Below are 23,172 nucleotides of genomic sequence, written 5' to 3' on the forward strand. Positions count from 1 at the left end.
TAATGGGAAAAAAACTTTTCTTTTTTTGTTATAAAAAAAAGATGGATTCAAGTATTAAACACTGCAACAATGACTAGATAAAGTTCACAAAAGAACTTAATTGTTTCGCGAGTAACTAAATATGATTACAGAAAGACTGCTTCTTCTTTAGCAATTTCGTTATGCTCTTAAGTTAATAAAGAAACGCAATACTGAAATTTAATTTATGTTTTCAAGCTGAGAGTATTAATTATCATTTGTGCATTTACTAAAGCAAAAATTCGATGCTTTTAATTTAATAACAAACTTACTTGACTTATCGCATTAGATAAATACTTTTATTTTAACTAAGTATTTTGTTTAATAATAAATTGAAGCTTGTAATTGATAAAAATGGTTGATTGGTTGATGTTTATATTATTTTAATTAATTAACAAAGTAAATTGATTTTAAATCAAACTGTTACGACGATAGGTATATAAAGTAATTAAAGGTATTAGGAGATTCGAAGCTCCTGATCTATTGAATCAGATCCTTTAAAATATTTAGCAAATTATGCTGCGGAAGTTCCCCATAAAAAAGAACAATTTCGAATTTATCTACTGAGTGGTGCTATATAAAATAAAAAGAAATATAACGTGAAAGAACAACTGCACTGTTAAGATTTCCAGATTAAGTTATTGTAAAAAGTACCGGCACTCAGGGTGTCTATGCGTTTTACTGGAAAATCCATTTTTACAAGAACATGTGACGGAATAAAAATTATGATGTACCATAATTTTTACAGCAATAATAACAGTGAAATCACTGAATCATTATAATAAAATAACTATTGCTTTAAATATATAATAATATATAGTATAATATTATGAGGGAAAAATGGATTTTAGGGTGAAATGGAGTTTTTGAAAAATGCATAGAAAGTGCCGGAATATTATACCGTAATTTAATCTGCAATTTTTTGCAATGCGTTTGACAACGCTAATTGCTAATAATATGCTGTTCTTTTAATTTTAACTTTCTATCACTTAAGCTTTCGTTTTGTTACCTAAACGAAGAGAAAATTTTTATGATTTATTTTTATTTCCGTTCTCTTTTCTTCTTTTTAACATAGTTAACGCTCTGAATTTTGTTCTAGTATATTCAGGATGTTTTTCTGTACAACAAATAATAAATTAAATCGAATTTTTCAATTGAAATCGTCCGTGAGGTCATATCTCTACCTGATTTAACACTAATGATTTTTCCGACACTTCCCTTACATAAATATCGGACAAGTTATTGTCCGATATTTCTTTGTTATTTCTCGATTCGGCCTATTTCGCTTTTCCCGTTCAACTGTATTTTTTATTTTATTTTCTTTATTTTTTATTTTTATTTCTTATTAATCACTATTTACTATAATTTAATCTGATTAAAATTTTAAAATAATATAATAGGAATTTAGAGCAAAACCCTATAGTTTCCATATAATTAGACTATAATAAAACGAAATAAAAAAGATGAATTATTCTGCTTAGCATTAGATTCAGCATTAAATTATATAATAGGTTATTTACTCGATTTATAAATTTTGAGCTGATGTCTGACCACTTGTTCAATAAGATATTAAATTCGCTACAGTAAAAGAAAGAAAACGAAATTTTAAAAAATCTGATAACTTTTTAATTATATCAATTGGACAATGAAGTCGAATCGCTATTTAATTTATACTGTGCTCAAAACCATAAAATAATTTCTGAAAGTAAGAGCAAGTGTAAAAAATAATCGTGAAATGATTTTGAAAAAAAAAGATAATATTATCTTACCCTAAGCAAAACTACGGGGCAAAATCTAGAATTTAAATTCTCAGTGTTATATATATATATATAAATATATATATATCAGGGCTCGAAAGAACTTAGAAATTTTACCCGTCCCCGAGGGCGGCTAGTCCAACAATGTACCCGTCCTCCTATGAAACAAACCCGTCGCTTCTAAATAAATAAAAATATAATTTTTCTTATTTATTACAAACATTTATATAAATTGCACAATGAGTTAGTAGTTACTAGGATTACAAATACTAGGATTACATTATACAGTTATAAAAGAAATACTATGTTAATAATAGTAAAACCTAGTATTTCTATTATGGAATAATTTATTTCTTTGATGAAATAATTTAAATTACAAAGGTTAAGTTATCTGTCATTTATCATATCAATTTATCCGATGGTACTGCGTTTTTTAACTGAATCAAATATGATGTTTGCCAATTCCACAATCAAGCCAATGATTTACAGAGGTTTCTGCACCGAAATCTGAAAGAGGTTTTCCATTTAGGTAGATGTTCATATATGCGTTTAACGCTTCTTGTTTAAGACCAGTAAGTAGTGTGTTTTTTTTTGTAAGTTCATTGCTGAAAATCCCCATTCAACCGCTGCAGTACTCTCAGTCAGAGAAAACATCAATTCCACCAAGCGCAGTATGTTGCTGTATTTCGAGATTAGAGGGTCATTTTAGAAGTGAGGCGTTAGACTCTTGAAAGATAACAAAGAAAATGTATCACGAACATTAACGGGAAAATGGCCGCCCGCGCGGACGCTGGATTCGAGAAATTTGTTGACCGCCGAGGACAAGTGGTTTTTCGATCCCTGATATATATATATATATATATATATATATATATATATATATATATATATATATATATATATATATATATATATATATATATATATATATATATATATATATATATATATATATATATATATATATATATATATATATATATATATATATATATATATATATATATATATATATATATATATATATATATATATATATATATATATATATATATATATATATATATATTTCGTTTTGACCCATTAACCAGAGCTATTATAGCCTGTGAACACCATCAATTAAATTTTCAACCACGCTCTATTTTGCATAATTTAATATTTGAAAACAAATCATTTTTATTATAATTATTATTAAAAATGACTTTTCTTTAATAAGTCACATTGTTTAGTTAAGTTAGTTTAGTTTAAAAATATATGAATGCATTAAATTCAATTACAAAGCTTTAGATTTTTAAAAAAACGACACCTAAGATTAATTGTTTAACGCTATTAATCAAAGCCATTGATTTTTAGCTATATATGGTAATATTAAGATTTTGTTCAAAAACATAAAAAAAAATGTTTCACAATCTAACTCATAATTGAAAAGAAAAATTTATTTCAGCTAAAAATACCCTTTGTTTCTTCAACAAGCACAGAAATGTAAAAGATGATGCCTTTTAATTTCTTAATTAGCAAAATAAATCTTATCGTAAATACTGATTGAAAAACTCAATCTCTTTTCTGTGAGATGAAAAAGAACCCTATTTCATTGCTTTGTAATTACTTTCCAAGTCCAATCCCTGTACATTTGACACGCGCCTTATTTAATGAATTCTCGAGGCACTCAGAGCGATTAATAGGCTAGCAGAAAATAGGGAACTATCTTAACTGCCCCTCTTTCAACAGGGCTATATTTTATCTTTCAATCAGGTTTCCTAATTTGAAAAGGGCCTATTGAAGGACTAGAAAGGGAGATGTGGTAAATGAAGGCCACTTTCCACATACTGAAGCTTAGGTTAAATTTTGTGTTCTAGTTTTCCATTACAATGTACTCTATTAGGATTAAAGCATTCAAACTATTCAACAATATTAGTGATACAATGTCTGTAGCATGATAGTTTTAAATATTCAATATTTTTTTGAGTGAAATATTCTGCGCAGAGATGCAGACTTACGAAAAAAAATTTTCAATTAAAAAGATAAGTAAAAGGTTACTTATAATTTGTGTTTTCACATGGCTAAAAGTTTTGCAAATAATAAAAAATTTAAAATTTTGCCCCTTAAATTTAATTGTAAGCTTTTCCAATAATTCCTTATATATATTTAAGTTAAAAATGTTGAGAAAATAATAAAGAATGATGAAAAGATAAATAAAATAATTTTAAAATATTTAAAAAACTTTTATTTATATATTTAAGAACATTATTAAAAATTTGGAAAACAAAATTATAAAAAGGTATTATGTCTTCATCATCTCACACGATTATATCCGCAAAAAGGGAGTGCTTTCTAATATTGTATCAATATAGCACTTTTTTTGCGAATATAATCGTGTGAATTGATAAAGAGATTATATCTCTTCATTATTTTGTTTTCCGGCTTTTTAATAATTTTTTTAAATAAAAAAATAAAAGCTTTTAAAAATATTTTAAGTCAATTATTAAGTCGCTTTTTTTCTTCTCTTTCCATTAATATTTATTATTTTTCATGTTTTCTTTACATTTTTAGCTCATTTTATGAATTCTGTATACTTGCAGCTTATGCGTACGTTACTCCTGAATACGTTGGAATGTTAGTCATGGGGGTAGTTACGATTTTTAAATTAAATGCATTAAATAAATAAAAGTAAAAAAAAGAACTTCTACCACTTCGTACATCTTTAATTGCCAGCGGCACCCCTTTATCAGGAATGTTTACCACTAAATATATAAGTTTTATATCTTAACAAATAATAGTATTCATAGATTGTTATGCTTAGCTTGAAGCAACAGTATAAACATGGGTGCCTAGCGGGCACCCAAAATATTTAAATTTATTAAAATATCATAACATTTCCTTTTTTACCACCAAAAATATTATTTTCTGAAACTACGAAAAGTTCGTAGTAAGTCTGAGTTTTGCCATGTAAAATCTTCCATAATATCTGTGGCCGAAAAAAAAGAAGAAGAAAAAAGACTGTTTACACAGAGTTAGTGTAGAAGTATTTGCATAATTTTGTAGGCATAACAAAAATAAAAGTTAAACTTTGAAGCAGTTATATCCGTTTTTATATTTTTTTCTATCAAATAATGAAGCTTATTATTATTTCTTATTAAGCCCATTATATTTCCTGATCTTTTAACTGGGCATATGGGGGGGGGAGAACTTTCTATTTTTCAGAGCGCTATTGGTTAATTACAATAGGTTGGTTAATTAGAATACCTGCAAGAGACGTAGTGTGGGATTCTCGATCCTGATTTGTTGCTGAAACGTGGCATTTGTTTACGTTAGCAACCGTTCTTTTCATTCAATTTCGAGTAAGTCAAGCCCGTCAGGTATTTACTCCCTTAAATGACACATTCTACATTTCGCAAAGATTCTTTCCCAAATATTTCAATTCTTTCACTATATATTTCTTAACACAAAGACAGACACGAAGCCATTTAGTCATAAACAAATTAATTATGTATCGAAGTTGCCAGGTATATAAAGTAAAAATATATCACGGTTACAATAAAAGATATAAACAAATAATAAATTTGACATGGCTATGTATTAAATTAACTTCACATTAATTAACATTCTAACTTATGTGGAGAAGCTTAACTCCACTTTAAAACTCAATTTTGCTTACAAACGATCAGCTGGAGCTGACATCATCGGTCACAAGTGTGTGTATTTGTGATCTTCTTCTTCTTGAAGTGCAAGTACCCAATTGTAGACAGAAATGTTTTCTTATTATGCTAGATGTCCGAGCCTAAACACATTAGCAATAACAATATGATCAGCTTTTTGAAAAATATTTTTCGTTATGTAGCAAAATTTGAGATTAAAAATTTTAACTTTTATCTAATAAATTAAAAGGGAGTAAATTTTCTTTACCAATACCTCGTAAGTAATTTAAAAAAGTTTCTAAAATTTAACAAAATTCCAAAAATCTTATTCTCAAATACTTTACCACCTTATAAAATAATTTGCTGAAAATAGAGCTGTTGCCATTCCCGCATTTCACGATATAATCATGCATTTATGAGTACATTTAATTTATTTAGACATAATGATGCTCAAAATCATTTTATTTTAAATTTATGTATTTAAAAACTAAATAGAAAACACAAGTAATGCTACTAGTTTAGATTTAAAATGTTGTAAAACCTGTATTTTTTGAACAAGTGAAACGATAGCTTAGATTCTATCTGGTAATGTTTGCACACAGACAATCAAGTACTCAGAATTGAACAATCAAAACAACGAGATACGAACTCTGAGAATATCTTAATCATCTAAAGCAGAAATGAAACAATTTACCCACCTTGCATTTAACTTCTAACAGTAAGATTAATGTAATGGAGGTATTGTTTAAGGGAGTAGACCTACGCAGTGTAATTCTGAAAGAAACGAATTAATATTATCGATTGCGCCTACTTTTCTGTCAATGGCACAGTCACGTTTCGAATAGTACCAGACCAAGCCAGCATGAAGTTTCGGTAAAGCCACAATTTATTACAGCTGGTTCTTGGCAAATCGAAGAAAAAAAAGGTCCCTCTATGATGATTACAGATTCGTCACACTCAATTTCGGTCGTTCTTTTTTTTTTTATTTATCCTTTCTCTTATAAAAGTTTTAATGATTTTATTTAAGTTGATAGAAAATCGAACACTGATGGATTACTATAAAGCAAATGGAAAATGTATGATGGTCAATTATGCTCGTGTTTTCAATATGTTATAACTTAGGGTAAACTTTCAATTTCGTTATTCTTTTTTGAAAATAAAACGATTTTTTTCTTTTAAATTTATGATTACTTATTGTAAAATTATTTAAATCAAATTTCAATTAAAAATCCTCAAATGTGGGTCAAAGCGGAACAGATAAATCAATGATGATTTTTTTTGCTTTTAAAAAACAGTACTCTTTTTTGTATTTCTACGACAAGTTTAAAGTACCGTTACTTTTAAAAAGTCGTTTTATCTCAGAATTTTCTAAAAAAAAAAAACTTTCATTAACTTTTAATTCATATATATTTCATTGTACTCTTAACTCGAAAGTAAACAGTGCCAATTTAACGATTTGACGCTTGAATCACAAATATTTTGACTACCAGGATAATCAAATAATTAATGAGTAAATGAAAAATGTAATTAATATAATGTAAGCGTAGAAAAAAAAATTTGCACTTACTTAATTATTTGCTCACTATCACTATTAATATTATAGAAAGCGAGAATTTCGTAACTGATTGTTCTGCCTGCCGGATATACAGCCATGAAAAACTGTCCGGCTTAAACTGCAAATTTGTCTTGACTATTTAAATAAATTCGTTTCCCATTTTGTGATTAAAAACGACTTACTTTATAATGAATAATTGTATGAGTAATGAAATTAGATAAATAATGAATACCCAGTTATGGAACTGTAGGTGCAGCCATCGGTTGCAGATCCAATGATGCAGTGTTTACTATTTCTGTTAGAAAATACTGGCAAAATTTAAAAAAAATTTTCTTCGTGGATTTGAATTTCCATGATTTTATAAATAGCGTTATGTAAAGCTAGTGTATCCGTAGTGGCAGCTCTTCAGATAACTAAATATGCTTGGGAACTTTCTTTTTATATTTTTTATAGATGTTGACCCAGAATTTACGCATGATTTGAATTAAATAGAAAACACAATTTTGTTTTTCAATTACATGTATATTTTTAATTGAAACATAAAGTGCATAAAATAGGGTTATATAATGCATAGGATAGGGTTATATAGTGCATATAACCCTATGCCACTTCTGTAGGCGTCATGAAAAGGATGAATAAAATTTAACGTCTATAAAAATGATCCCAACTAATATAATTATGCGTAAAAACAGATTTACCAATTATGAATGATAAAGTTATTTTAAATAATTAAACAATCATGTTTTTCGTTTAAGTTTGCATTTAATTTTATGTCATAATAGCTAGTTAGCTTTAAAAAGTGAGAAGAGGTTAGTTTATTTGAGAGGGTCGTTTTTTCTAAACTAACTTTTTTTTCTAATTTAACTTTCAATTCTAATAATAAATCATTGATAGCATTGTCTTTGCACTGTGACTGCAACATGAGGTTATATCGTCAAAAAGAGATCTCTAAATAAGAGCCTCACACAAATATTTTGAATAAATTTTAATCCACTTATTAGTTTGTTAAATTTGTTGTTTTGATATTTTTTAATGTTTCCTTATTACCGCATTTGGTACAGATGTTTTGCCAGTAACAGAGAAAGATTATGATGGTCTCTCCTAAAAGGTTTCTTCAACACAAAGCCTATGGAAAAAAATTTGTGCAGCCCAAAAGTGGTCGTAAATAGAGGTGCAGAATAAGTTTTTGTAGAATAAGTTTGTAAGAATAATTAGTTTTGTAGAATAAGCTTTTAATTCTTAAAATATACATGATAAAATGTTTAAAAAATTAGGGGACGGTAAAAATCGATAATCTTCTTTGGTGGTGTATGTAACTGTTTAATGACATTCTCTAATTTCACATGAGCGATATAAATATCGTCACCAACGGGCAATCCTCCTCTTCTGCGGCCAGACTTGTTGGCAGCTTCGTAAGGCTCATCACCTAAATAGGGTCCACTGAAGGAGCTATCCTGTTCGGACTGAAAAAAAAAAGAATGATACGTAAATGCATGAAATTATATGCATAGTAGAAAAATAAATAAATGTAATTAAATTTTGAAGCATGGACTTCGTCAATAATTGGATACATGCAAGTGACGTCATAATTGCTAAATCGTGGCACTTGTCTATGCAGAAACCAATCAGGATCGACACACTGCGTGACGTCGTTTTTAGATGTCCAATAAAATCCGATTTAATTTACATTTTTAGGCGTAATTTCACTTCTTCTCGAGTTGTGAATATCAAATTTCAATGAGAAGTAAGAATAAGAGAAGAATATGTTCGTAACTACCAGGAATTACATCAATCGGTTTTAAAAAAAATTTAAAAAGGAAATTAAATTTAAAAATGAAATTAATTAGAAAATATTCTAATTATTCGTGGCAATTCTTTTACAAATAACTAAATAAGTTCAGCAAGGGCAGTGGTGGCTCATAGGATAGAGCATTCGGTTTTTAATATCTCTGAATAAGTTTTACTACTCGTTACAAATTTTTTAAATTTTTATTGCGTCTTGAATTATTAAAATAATGTGCTTGCATGAATTATTTGAAAACTTTTTATCTCCTCCCCCCTTTTTTTTACTTAACCTTTTTTGGGACAAGTTAAACTATCGAAACTTCTCTCTGAAAACTCCCTAAAGTACAAGACCCAAAAATCTATCACTTCCTCGGAATAATAGTGTAAAAATCTAGCTCAATTTCTTGTGAAAAATACAAACCAAAATATTCAAACATACTTAGACAAACACGCAATTTATGTGAAAAAGAATTTCTTAGATTCTTATTTTAACACTTTAAGATTGTGTAAAAAAAAACGATTTAAATTAAATATAAAATTAAAATATAAATAAAATAATTTTTAAATTTATCAAAAATATTTTCAAAATATAAAATAATATAAATAAGATGATAATTCTTGACTAAGCATTGGGTACTTTTTTAAACTCTACTTTTTGTTGTTGACCATATTATAATATTAAAAATTTCAAACAAAAGATTTCAATTGATTGCTTAAGAAAGTTTAATTTAAAAGTAAGTACAACTTCCTTTTATTAAGTACTTTAAATACTTACCATTTAACGTACGGATTTTTATTCTTAATTTCGTTACCCCCTCTTAAATTCGTTTTTTTTTTCAAAAATTTCAGGGTTTGTATAGTTCTCTTAAAATATAAAGAAATTGTGATAAAATTAAGAGAACATGTTTGCTTTCATAATTTCGCATTCACCACTACGCTCAATATATTTTTGTGAATATATCTAGCAGTTTCTTTGCTTTTAAAACGGAAGCTAAAAAAATGTATTTGTAACTTTTTTGTCAAAACATCAACAGCATCTTTTAAAATTACTCTCATTAAACTATATACCATTAACTCACGTTAAACTAAATAAGTATAGATTGATGTTAACCCGTTGACGCATAATTTTTAAGTATATTTTTCATACTTTTTTCATTATTTTGCATTAATTTAGATCGAAATAAGTAAAAAATATTATATTTAGCATTTAAAAAATTTATGGGTATAAAATACAATATGAAAAAGCAGTGTTTTCCTTTTCTGCGTTAGAGGTAAAATCTTCCAAACGCAACTCACTTCAGAACAATAATTTTTCAAACTTTCACTTACTTGCAGTTTTTAAGATTTAAGAGAAACAGTTATTCATCATTTATATTTCCTTAATTTACGAAATAATTGTTGATAAATTTTTGAATATGAATGGAAAAAAAAAATCAGGCAGCTCTGATTCATTAGAGCAAAAGTTGAAACACTTTAGTAAAATCAGCAGATCAAAGATGGCGCAAGTATATACTGTAAAACAAATTTAAAAATGCATCTTGTAAATTCTCCAGCTGAGATCGTAGGAAAAGGTTGTGCTGCCATCTCTTAAGCAGTTTTCAAAGTATTCAGACCTTTAAAATTTTTTTCTTCACAATTTCAGTTCCATTAAAAATATTATTAGGAACTGAACATACAAATACTAATATTAAATAATTTGTTTTATCTTTCGTATATACTCTAAATAATTTTAAGATTTTTAGCAGTAATGATTAATAAATATTTTGCAGATAAAAAACTCTTTTTTAAATGATAGATCTGTATAGAAAAATTTAAAAATAAATCTATATTAAATTTTACTCATCATGTCATTTATTTTAATTTTTCAATATTTATGCAGTTTAATACAGAGAAATCATTAAAAAACATTAAACAGAAACCGTCTTTATCTTCATAATTAAAGATCTTTCTTTTTAGCGGGAAAAAAATTGCAGAAATAAAAAATAAAATATAAATTTTCATTTGGACACTGTATTTAACACCTAATTATTAAACTTACTACATGCAGCTGGTTTGCTGTTTTCAATACAATAAAAAAAAATTGATAAAAAAAGTTTTGAATGCTGCTTTTTTTTTTTGAAGTTTCAGTTATGAGAATTTGCGTTTCCTTGTATAAAAAAAATATATATATATAATTATAATTTTTCAAAAAATGTCATAGAAAATCTAGTTTCTAGTAACTATTTAAATTGCTTGGACTTCTAAAAACATTTTTATGCCTAGTGCAGGGACATTTTAGGGCAATATATTTATGAAAAGTTTTTTAGCCTGCCTGAATCTTGTGAAACTGAAACATTTTAGCTTAAACAAAAAGATAAAACAATTAGAAAAGTTTACATTACGAAAACACTTCACGAAAGATGTACTGAGCCTTATCAACTACATTGTTCGAACGAAGATATAATTTAACACATAATTAATAATTACAAGATTAAGAAACTAAATGAAAACTTCATAATAAAAAAAATTTAAACGATTTTTCGAAGTTTTATAAAAATTGGGAATTTTTTCATAAGAAATTGGTTTTCAACAGCTTAGAACTAATTTGTCCCACAGTGACTTTGCAGTCAAAGAATCGTAAGAACACGATTCCCAGTGTATCACTGGCAGCTATCAGAGAGCAGGTGGGTGACCACTTTGATCAGCCTGCGAAGTGACCGAATGTGGGAGGTATCGATCGTCGTTAAACTGTTGTATCGTAAAGTAGCCGACTTCACGCGCAGGTTGTCGAGTTATAAAAGAAGGATCAAAATTGTGATGACTTGTGCTCGGATTAACCTCAGGGATGTTTCCCTGACTGTCACCAATAGCCCATTGTGCAGCTCTAATTCCAGTTACACAAAATACATTTCTATTTCAGAATTATTTTATGTGGATTTGTTTTGAATTATGAAACGGGTTCTTTGATTAATTCCAAAGATAATGTTCACCTTTATTACACTCTATAAATATAAAAGAAAAAAAGACGATTCGAACGTTTATTCTAACAGAGAAAATATTTTACCAGTTTTCCTAGCTTGAAAAGGCACCTTGTGACTTTGGGCAAGTTACGAAGCAAAAGCAAGTCATCTGGTTCGAAAAGATACTCTTTGGGAACTCCGTAATTCTGACAGGCTTTCAGGAACTTGCCTATATTTTCTCTCTTTTGCTTCAAGTTTCCACCTGATTTGATTTCACCCGGAATAGAATTTGATTTGATGTAATTCATTAACCTTTAATAAAAAAAATAGTATTCAACAGGAAATATTTATTGGCATTCAATATTAAATATCTATTAGTATTCAGTAGGAAATATCTATTAGTATTCAAAAGAAAATATCTATTAGTAGTCAAAAGGAAATATCTATTAGTATTCAATAAGAAATTACAATAGGAATGATATTAACAAATATATAGTGCGGGTTTGCGGAGAACTCCTCCAGACAGAAAGTCTGGGGCTGTCTGCTGCTATGGTAACAAGTGAGAGCACATTTCTAATGGGGGTGAAATGGAGGAAAGAAAGCGTCGATTGATTTACTCACGACGACTTACGCTAAGATTAAGGCAAAACTATTCACCTCTCCCCCCTATTGGAAGTGACCTCTCCTCGTAACCATAGTGACCGCCACGACGCGAGACGTGTGTGGAGGAGTTCTCCTGAAAACCGCACTATACTAGATGTCCCACAATAGACAACACATAATATTGTTTACCAACCTACAGAAAGCAACTCCATCTCTGGTGTACTGGTCAAAATCGAAGCAACTTATCTCTCCTAAACAGTTCCAAATCCACAGCAGGATTTGACTTTCTTTTGTATTGTCTCTCTGTATGGAAAGAACAAAATTACAATTATGTAAAAAATAAATATTTTTATAATTGAACTTCCCTAAAATAAATGAATCAATAAAAAAAAGTGTTAGATTTAACGGAGGTGTGACTTAGAATGCAAAGCAGGCCACAAACTAGACAACTGAAACTGAAATCTTTGACTCTGACAAAATATCTCTACTTTTTCATGGTTCTTATTCTTCTATTTACATTTATTAATTTTAAAGCACAAAAAGACCATGAATAAAAAAGAATATTTCAGGGAAGGAAAAGATTCAGGAAGATTCAGAAATGATCTATTCATATAAATTCTCTTTATTATTGAAATTAAAAGAAATTAGCGATTATTTACGAAAAATTACAAAAGCATTGATTATCGATAATTAAAGCGATTCGACAACGATTCTATGAAATGAAGGCGTAAAAGAAAGGAACAGCAAAATAAAAATAAATTATTTGCACTTGAACTGTGATACATATTTTATTCATGGTTAATTGCAAATGCAAAAAATTGAACTAATAAAAAATTAGTTTTATACAACTACATAAATATTTATATCAGTTGTTCCAAAAAGTGTTCCACAGAACCACGGTTTCAGAAATTAAAGATTTTTTTTTAGCCAGATATAATTATATTTATATTCTAACAATAATTTACAATTTATTTAATATTTCAATTGTTTTCATAACTTTAATTATTTAAAATGTCTATGAAAAAATAGTAAAATTTTCAAAGAAAAAAAAATTAAAGAACAATATATTGAAATAATTATGAAAAAAAAAATGCATCTATAATATGCATCATCATCATTTCTCACGGAGGCATTTTAATTCGAAATAAAATATTTAAATTCAAGATATACATATCTCTCATAAATATTCGGAACTTTCATAACATTTTTTCCTTTTTTGAATTTTTTCTTTTTTCTACATACGCAAATACTAAGAAAAAAATTCATAAATAATTATTCTTCACATTAAGTATTTTCAAAATAATTAGTAATCTCCTTTTTTTTTTTTTAATTTATTTATTTTTTTTTTTATTTAGTTGTTTTTAGAGTTTTTTTGTGCAGTGAGTTGTTTTTAGAGCCCCAAAAGAGCTCCATAGTCGAAAAAAAATTTATAATCACAGATTTAGATTTATTATTTTATATATTATTTTATTAGATTTATAGGATTTCTTTTTTTATTTTTAATTCCATAAATCAGCTTATTTTATTAATTTTCCACGTACGCAAATACCAAGAAAAAATTCATAAATAATTATTCTTCACATTAAATAATATCAAAATAATTCGTAGTCTCCTTCTTTTTTTTGGGGGGGGGGGTAGTATATTCATACCTTCTATTCAATTTTCTCTACATTGGGGTACCACCAAAAGGGTTCCATAACAGAAAAAAAAAGTTTATAATCGCAGATATAGATAAGCAAACTAGTAAGTTCAATCAATTTAGAAACATTTCATCTGTATAAAAATTTGTGAATGGAGAGTTTAATTTATTTTTTCTTTAACTCATTCACTTTTTTTCTCTTCTTCCAAAAAAATTAAATATTTTTATTGGTCTGAATAACGAGATGAGGTTTTTCATACCTGAATTACTACTATAAAATAATTATAGAATTTGAAAATATTGTACGAGAAATAGACTAAATAAGGCTAATTATTTCAGACAAAAAATCTTTCAAAAATTAAATCATTTATTTGAGAAAAGTCCCCAGTTGTCAGTCAGGTGATCAAGTACGTAACGTTAAAAATGATGACGCAATCTTTGTTTGGGATTGAATTTAGGGAAGGGAAAAGAGCTAAGTAAGAGTCTATTTTGAGATCTTGCTCTTCTGGTTTACTTCCAGATGGAACTCAACTTTTTCGTTGAACATGCAATTTATGTAAATTGAAGCAATTATTAATTCAAATAATTAAAAAGAAACAATAAATAATAATCTGTAAGATAGAATTAATCTCATGATTCACTATTTTATTTTTTTCGAAATTTTAAGTTAATAAAAAGGTGTGATATTCGTCACAGATTTCTTACACTATATTTCAGCTGAATTGAAAAATATTTGGTCGCAGTGGAGGAAATTTCGCTTTTTGAGGGTCAAATGACGTATTATTAATTTAAAAAAAAATAGATATAAAAAAAAATTTTACATTTTAAAAAAATTAGGTTTTAAATTTAAAAATAAATATATTTAGAATGTAAAGTAACAGTAAAAGACATATCTTTAAAATGTATCTTTCTTAACGCATATGAAAAGCATAATCTAACCTAAAATCTGTATACATAAAGATTGCATTTAAGAGCAAAAATGCATTTTCATATTCAAGTTTTCGTTTTTAGTATTTCATTGGATCATAAATTTTTACAGTTCTTTACATTTTTTAAACTTTTTTTTTTTTTTGAGAATTCGAAATTCTCAGGAATCCTCTGAGAACTGAAAAAAATTTCATGTCTACTCTTTTAAAAAAATTTAAATTTATGTTTTAGACTAAACAGAGTTAAAATTTCAAAACTATTTCCGAAAATCTATTAAGTATTATCTATTTTCCTCCCAACAATGTTAGGTAAATTTGACCATATAAAAAATTTTTTGTCAAAATGTTACATTAAAAAATATTGTGAACTAATTACAGAGAAGGTAAAAAATGGTACGTGGCAATTTTTAATTTTTTTTCTTTCAAAAATGATGGAAATAATTGCTTGTAAGTTTTACTTTCATTAAAAAAAAATCAAAAATCGTTTTTTTTTAAATTTTCTAAAAATAACAGAAGAAAGAAAAATAAAACAATAATAACTGAACTTATCCAGAAGACTTGCTGAAATTATTAAGCATTTACTTTTTACGAACATTTATTAAATGAAGATAATAATTGTAAAATATATTAGTAATATTTACTGTCTCATGCTCACAAAAGTGAAAGAAGACTTCTAAAATTGCTAAGGATTGACGAATTTAGTCTCAAACTTATCGTAACTCATTCGTCAGAGAGTACATTTTTAATGAAGCTTTTTGAAAGGCGGATTTTTATAAATATGGAGGGAAAAAAATTGCAAGACATATCAGTAAATTTTTTCATTGAAATTGCCCTTTGCGATACATTTTTTTTTTCAAAAGAAAATGCTGAGATGATTCCAGTCACTGTGAAATTTTACATAAACTGACTATCTTTTCATCAGTCTTCTGAGCATTTTATAGATTTTAATGTTATTTTAATTTTAGGAATTCTTCAAAGCAGTGTTAATATTTAGTTATTATTTTCTAGTTAAAACATTTTATTTCTTATTTCTTTCCCATTAAATATAAAATGTTGCAGAATGGGGCCACCCTATTAGTACATTGTACAGAACTATTGTAACCTTTGTTTTTAGATATGAACTAGAATCAAATGTCTATAAATTGATTTAAAATTTGTATGACAATGAAGATGGAAATGTCATAAAAATTAATTCCTATAATGCTCATTAAATAATTCTTTAAACGCCTATAGGGCATGTGATGTATAGGCTAGAAGCGAATTCTTATGTTTCTGAATATTGTTTTTTGTATTAGTAATGCATGACAATTATAAGTTGATTAGTTTAACATCTGGGAGAATAAAAAATACAAAAAATAAATAAATAAATAAAATAAAAAGAAAAAACTTTCTCACAATCAAAGAGAGATGGAGAAATAATAATAATTTATTTAAATAAAATTAAATTTCTCTTAGTAAATTGTGAACAATTTTTGACTTTATTTGCAATTTTAAATTACATGTTTAAGAAAATACACTGATATAATAACAAAGTTTAGTTAAACATCTTGCATTTCTGTTTGCTTAAAAATCATTCCGCGAATATATACTTTTTTTCAATCATAAACTATTGTTAGGAAAAAAAGTTAGCAAATATATTATATATAAAAATAAAAAAAAATTGGAAAAATAAATAAGGAAAGAAACAATAGAGTCTTGTAAGTCAGACAAAGTATAAAAATTAAAACAATGTTGTTTTTAAGTAAACAAATATAGTATAATTTTGGAAATATTATAGTATTGAAATATTTTATTAGTTATCAATGATTGTTTAACCCTTTGATAAAGATGGGACACTGGTGTTCCATTTATGTATGTTTTCTGACGCTTTAAATTAAAGAAAAATTATAATTTTGGTATTTTTTAATTATAAAAATCTGTCTAACAATTACTAAAAAAACCTGTTAGATTATCGGAATTATATTTGTACGAAAATATAAAATCCAAAAAAATAGTTGGAATTTTGTGCCTTTTATGTTCAAAAATTTATCAATATTTGATTTTGTAAATTAAAGGTATTTCAATAATGGATAACTGCTTCTCTTAGATCTAAATAAGTGCAAAATTGGAAAATTATTATTTGGAAGATTTTACCTTTAACGCAGAAAAAGACACATTCTGCGTCTCATAACCATAAATTATTAAACTGCCAAATACAATATTTTTTCACTTATTTTGGCTTAAATAAATACAAAATAATGAAAAAAATATGAGAAATATGTTTAGTACAAATTCTGCGTCAAAGGGTTAAGGGGCAAGATATTTATAAATGTGTTTTATATAAAATAAATAAATTTATCAAGGAAAGATATCATACCTCGTGGGGTAACAGATTATGAACAGTTTCCTCCTTATCTTCAGGCATAACTAGAAAATAACAATTAAAATGTAATTGTAATGTAAAAGTTTGAAATGTTTATCCAAAATCTTAATGGAATTGAGTGTTGTCTGCGTTTTTACGAACCACTAGAATCGTTAAGCTTGCGCACTTCTTCAGAGAAAAAGAAATTCAACAGAGCGCAAAGAAGTATGCAAAGGGGCTGTTAAAATATTGCTGTTTCAATTCTAAACTTCTGGGTGGGGAAAATAAAATCGAAAGGTATTTTTTTTTAAATCGGGTCATAGCGTGTGATAATATTTTCTTTATTTCATTATTCAAGGAAGGGAAATATTTCGAATTAAAAGGTATAAAATTTTTATCGTTAATAAAACAAAAAAATTTTTAGCATCTTTCTTATGAAGATTTTGTCTTCCGAGATTTAAAAAAAAAAAAAAAATTATTATTAAATTGAATGTAAAAATTTTCAGTTGCAAAAATGTGTTTATCAAACTGTACACATTTTTAAAAAATTTTTTTCAGATTAAATCATAGTTATTGACAAAAAAGAAAAAAAAAATTTTCTGTATTTAATGTACACGAATTGTTTCTTTGATTGAAACTCATCATGATTTCATCTCAGAGAGTAAATAAAAATTTGACTAAGATGATAATACTTTGCCTTTAATAAGATATTAAGTTTTAGAAAAAAATATTTAAAAAAAATAGAATCACTATCAGAAAATAGTAATATTTATTTGTTACTTAAAAAAATATATTTTTAAATAAAAGATATTCCCTCCAATATTGGAAATTGCTAATTTGATCTCATCGTGTATTAAAGCTCAATCATATAATATTTATTATTTTTCTTAAAATGTTTGCACTTAAAACTAAAATTATAATTAGAAAACAGTAAAAGATTTTTTTTTGCCGTAGGATAAAAACAGACTTTTAGTAAAAAGAAATATATATATATATATATGTGTAGATTCACGGAAATAATATTACGCATTTTATATATACTCAGTTTCACTCAATGCATATTGAGCTATAATTAAATGATATTTGAAATCTTCCTTAAAATTTTTGTGCTTAAATATGAAAAAAAAAATTCGAAAATAGCATTGCAAATGTTTTTATTAGGTGAAAGATAGATAGATGCAATGAGGGAAAATAAAAACTTCACTATACATGAAAGTATTGCAATTTACTGAGATTTGACTTCCTGCCACTAAATTTCCCATCTTTCAATCAATGCAGATCAGTATAATTTCCGGTTTATTTTCTATAAAATTTGTATAATATTAGTCTGAGCAGAATATGATTTCACTTCAGAAATTACTATAAAATAATATAAATAAAAATTTTTTTTAATAACTCCTACTTATTATTAGGGGCGGTGCGTTTTGGGGAAGGTTGAAATTTGCCGATGGAATTTCCGAATTTGACCGAATCATTAGTAAATATGTAATTCATTTGCCAATATTTTCAAAAAAATGCTAATTTTTCCCTCCGATATATTATATTGAGTGGCGATGGCTCAAGGGATAGAGCCTTCCAATGAGGTGAACCTGGTTCGAATCTCAGCGATGGCTGGTCTATACGAATTCTGCATCCGGCTTACACCGACCACAGTGCTGACGTGAAATATCCTCAGTGGTAGACGGATTATGGGTTAGAATCCCATTGCTGTCTGACTAACAAACCGTGGGAGGTTCTCGTGGTTTTCCTATTCCTGTAAATCAAATGCGGGTTAATTCCATCAATAAAGTCTTACGCGAATGCAAATTTCTCCCAATACTTGATCCAAGAGTTTCCTTGTCTTTTGGAGTGGGTTCAAAATTACTAGGCTACGGAGTTGAACACTAGTATTCGTTCACCCAAATTTGGGTCAGCTGTTCAATGACGGTTATAAGGTGCGATTAGTAAAGCATTGAACTATTTTGAAGAACTGGGGTTCGATCTTCAGTGTCAGCTTAAAGCCCACTTAGCTTCAGATAGATGGGTACTAGTTTGTCTGGGAAATAAATGCTGCCCGTGCGCAATGCTGTCCATATTGTCACACTCAGCTACTAGTTTCAAATCATGCAGCCTTAACCTCCATGAACCATCTAGAACATAAAAGGCTATTGCGGGAATGCGTTATATTTATTCTTGTCAATAGAGAAAATAAATAACTAACCATTTGATAAAGAAGTATAAGAAAAATGAAATAAATACATTCTCAGCGAAGATGAAGGCAAATTTTTCACAAACCTGAGAATCAAATAACAATAGTAATTAATCTCGTCGAATAACGGAGAAAAGTAAAGTAGGTATTCTGAAAATCGTGCTTTAAAATGAAAATAAAGTTTCAGAAGTTAAAAGCTTAAAAAAAAATTATAAAAAAGATTGCTGAACTTATTTAAAAAATATTTATTTGTTGAATTTAAAAAGCGAACGTGAAGATATTAAAGAGAGAATGAAAAGAAGATACGGAAAGAACGTGACTCTTCAACTTCGAATTTTTCCACTTTATATATAAATCATAGTTAATAATGATTCAATAAATAAAATCAAACCAGCAAGTAATATAATAAAAATAATTATTTTGAAATTGCTATTGATGATTCAAAGTTTAAATTAATTTTTTTTTCTTTTTTTCGCATAAAATCGAAGGAATTTTGTAAGAGTCTCCCACCAATTTAATGGGGAAGTAATTTTTATTGGAACAAAGTTCTTATAGTTTCCTTCCGAGCGAGTTTAGTTTCTCATTCTTTTCTTCGAAGTTTTATTTAATACCCAAATATTTTTGTCTTGATGTGTTTCATTTAATTGCATTATTGAATACGCCTTTTGCTATTTTTTGCCCTACAATTAGTTACTCATAATAATTTAGAAATTTGAACTAATACGACGCGTTGTTCATAATTCTTTTTTTCTTTTTTTTTTTAATATTCTCGCTAAACTAAATTTGCCGATTAATGGAATGTTTGGGAGATCCTATCCTGGCGCCCCTGCTTATTATGATAAATAAGAATAAGATTTATGATGAATTCAGTTTCAAATAATAAGATATGGATTTTTAAAAAACCCTTTTAGTTTTCAGTAAATATATAGACGTCGACAGATGGCAGCATTAAACACTTAAGTACGGAAAAGAGAATGATAGCTTGATAACGAAATCATTTCCTCAAACTCAATTTGCTGAAGCTTTGGCGTCATCTATTAAAATATTTTCAAACTACAAATTGAGGTAGCAAAAGATGGTAGAATAATATGTAAAAGGCGCAAAGTTGATAATACATTATTATTTTTTTACTGATTTTTTTCTTTTTTTTTGTGTGTATAAAACAGAGTTTGTTAGGTTCGTTTGAATTTTTCTTATTTATTACTATTATTATTTTCACGCAATTAGTTTTTTGTCCTAAATACAGGAGATTCAATAATTTTTAAAATGATGTATTGCGTTGTGTTTAATTCATTCAAATTAATAGCGTGTTTAAACATTCACTCTGCCCAAAAAGTTTAAAATGATAAATATTGATAATAAAATCTAGCCTATATAATCTAAATCCTTTATAATCTAAATAATCTAACCTACCTTTTAATTTTATTAAAATTTTTATGAAAATTCCCTATGCACGAACTTCTAACACTAAAAGAATGATACAACCTGTTTCACATGTTGCATTTTTTTAATGTCTTTTTCCGTTCTCCCCTTTTTTATAAAAATGAAACTACACTAATTTAACTTTTTAAAATTACTGTTCTTATAAAAATATTTTAAAACGTAAAAAAAAATCTTTAACGTTCACAAAAATTTTAAGACTTAATGATTTAAACTAGTACCCATTTCTGACATGTTTAAACCTAACCGAGGTTCATTAAATTTTATTTTTTTTAAAGCTCTTTCTAATTCCGCATATTATTTTAACAATATGTAATTCAATTTTCGCTCTTTATACCTTTTTTAATGCAAAAGTCTTTATTTATTAATTCAATTTTAAATTTTGTTTTTTTAAATTCGATTCCTCTAGCACTCCAATCATCTTGTAATGCAATGTAGCGTTATGCAATGTAACTCCATGTAACATAAGAACTGATCAAGGAAAAGGTTTCACTTAAAAGGGGGCTGTACATTTTATAATGCTCACATTTAAAGGTTATCATGAAGGTACATTTAGTAGGTTATCTTTTAATTTTAAATGTTATTAAAGAATTTTCATTTATCACGATTTTCTTTTTAATGTATTTTTTTATATATATTCTTTTTACGCATTAAATGGAATTAATGTAAATAACTATATTTTTTCTTATTTATTATACAATTCATATCATGATGAACTAGAAAAATATACGTATGAATACGCATGAATTATGAAGTTAGCGAAGAAGGACAGCAATTAGGGTACCTTGAGTTACACAATAATTAGTGCTGGCATTCTAATTGAATGCAATTCTAATTAATAAGTTATTGTTAGTAAACTATAATAGAAGATAAAATGAAAATTAAAAATCAATGAAAAGATTTGTAAAGTCAAATTAACGTTGTACTTAATTTTAAAATTTCTAACACCGAAAAAGTATGCTACCACATGTATGCTTGAATTTAAAAAAAAAAAATTCTGCGATCTGCTTTAATAATGCAAACAAATGTTTAATTTTTATGTAAGTAGGTAAACAATTAGCGACTGATTGAAAATATTTTGTAGCTTTAGAATAAGCTATGGAGTTCTCGGGGGAAAATAATAATTTTACACTAAAACAAATTAAATAACAATTTATGATAAATAAATTTTAATAAATTTGATAAAATTTTTAAAAAAGTAGGTTCCACCGAGATTTGAACTCGGATCGCTGGATTCAAAGTCCAGAGTGCTAACCATTACACCATGGAACCCATCTTCCCATGCCGGGAATCGAACCCGGGCCGCCTGGGTGAAAGCCAGGAATCCTAACCACTAGACCACATGGGACTTGACATCAGAAATTTATTTAAAGTATAAATTCACATAATTTTGTTTTTTTAAATAGTTCAAAATTTGAAAGTATGTATGCTTTATATTTATTGAAACGAGTTATATGTGATGGAAAAAATTAAAAATTAACATTGTTAATTTAAGAAAAATCCTATAAATCTACGAAAATAGTTAATAAGCGCTCATTTCGTTTATATTTTAATTATAAGAAAAAAATCAGGGAATTCAGTAGCTATGCAATATTTTTGTTCCAAAAGATATTAAAAATTTGAATAAACTAAGACGTATTTGACGCATCTTCATTTAATCGGAAAAAAGGAAAACCTGAACTAATTGCTTGACAGCTTATTTCAGCTCGCTTTGTTGAATAACCCTGGCTTTATAGTAATATCTCTTATACTTTAAATTAACATATTAATAAACAGGTAATAAAATGCTTCAAATACTAAACTAGTTGATAAAATAATATGAGACTTAACATAATTATATAAAGATGTTTTTAAAAAAATTTGGTTACAAAATATTGATTATGTAGTCATTTATAATGACTACATAATCAACAATATTTATCTGACATATTTTACTTCACGATAAAAATTGCTGCTTTACGTCGCATAAACCAGTTCAGCGAAAACTGTTAGCCGGAGAATTATTATTGTTTTGAAGCTAACCACTCTTATAGTTTCTGAAATTGAATAGTTCGTCTCAGTTTTTAAAATTTCGAATTAGTTTTTGAGAGATTAAATAGTTTATACTGACGTTTTTGTAATTTTTATTTTAAATGTAAAATAAATGAAATCACTAAAATTTTATAACTTTTTGCACTCACGTATCCTTTTGACTGAAGATAAGAAAAAAATAATAGTTTTAATAAGTTTTATAAAAGGAGTTAATATGTTGTAAAACTTCGATGGTTAACAAATAATACACTTTTATGAATGTATTTATTGTTATATTTTGACAGAGTCAAAACAAAATACTCCCCTTTCTTAAAA

General features: G+C 27.0%; 1 protein-coding gene and 2 non-coding genes across 3 annotated transcripts; all 3 read right to left on the reverse strand.

Annotated features, from left to right (window-relative positions):
* Positions 1-8,176: 8,176 nt before the first annotated feature.
* On the reverse strand, positions 8,177-17,394 carry LOC107449529 (muscle-specific protein 20). Its single transcript, XM_087165227.1, has 4 exons — positions 17,214-17,394; positions 12,486-12,595; positions 11,794-12,001; positions 8,177-8,428 (listed from the first exon to the last, which is right to left on the reverse strand). Exons 1-4 carry the CDS (start codon positions 17,259-17,261, stop codon positions 8,228-8,230), a joined length of 567 nt encoding a protein of 188 aa, XP_087021353.1. The 5' UTR covers positions 17,262-17,394; the 3' UTR covers positions 8,177-8,227.
* Positions 17,395-22,026: 4,632 nt separating this feature from the next.
* On the reverse strand, positions 22,027-22,098 carry TRNAQ-UUG (transfer RNA glutamine (anticodon UUG)). The gene has a single exon. It is a non-coding gene; the product is annotated as a tRNA-Gln (tRNA).
* Positions 22,099-22,102: 4 nt separating this feature from the next.
* Positions 22,103-22,174, reverse strand: TRNAE-UUC (transfer RNA glutamic acid (anticodon UUC)). Its single transcript has one exon. It is a non-coding gene; the product is annotated as a tRNA-Glu (tRNA).
* Positions 22,175-23,172: the final 998 nt, after the last annotated feature.

This window comes from Parasteatoda tepidariorum, chromosome 5 (genome assembly GCF_982258835.1).
Source record: "Parasteatoda tepidariorum strain Cologne lab strain chromosome 5, Ptep-v5.0, whole genome shotgun sequence".
In the NCBI taxonomy this organism is placed as follows: domain Eukaryota; kingdom Metazoa; phylum Arthropoda; class Arachnida; order Araneae; family Theridiidae; genus Parasteatoda; species Parasteatoda tepidariorum.

Coding starts and splice junctions, on each gene's coding strand:
- LOC107449529 (XM_087165227.1), bottom strand. CDS start 17,261: ATGCCTGAAGATAAGGAGGAAACTGTTCATAATCTGTTACCCCACGAG. Junction 12,002..12,485: donor GATGGAGTTGCTTTCTGTAG/GTTGGTAAACAA, acceptor TTTTTATTAAAG/GTTAATGAATTACATCAAAT. Junction 8,429..11,793: donor TTTTCAAGCTAGGAAAACTG/GTAAAATATTTT, acceptor TTTTTTTTTCAG/TCCGAACAGGATAGCTCCTT.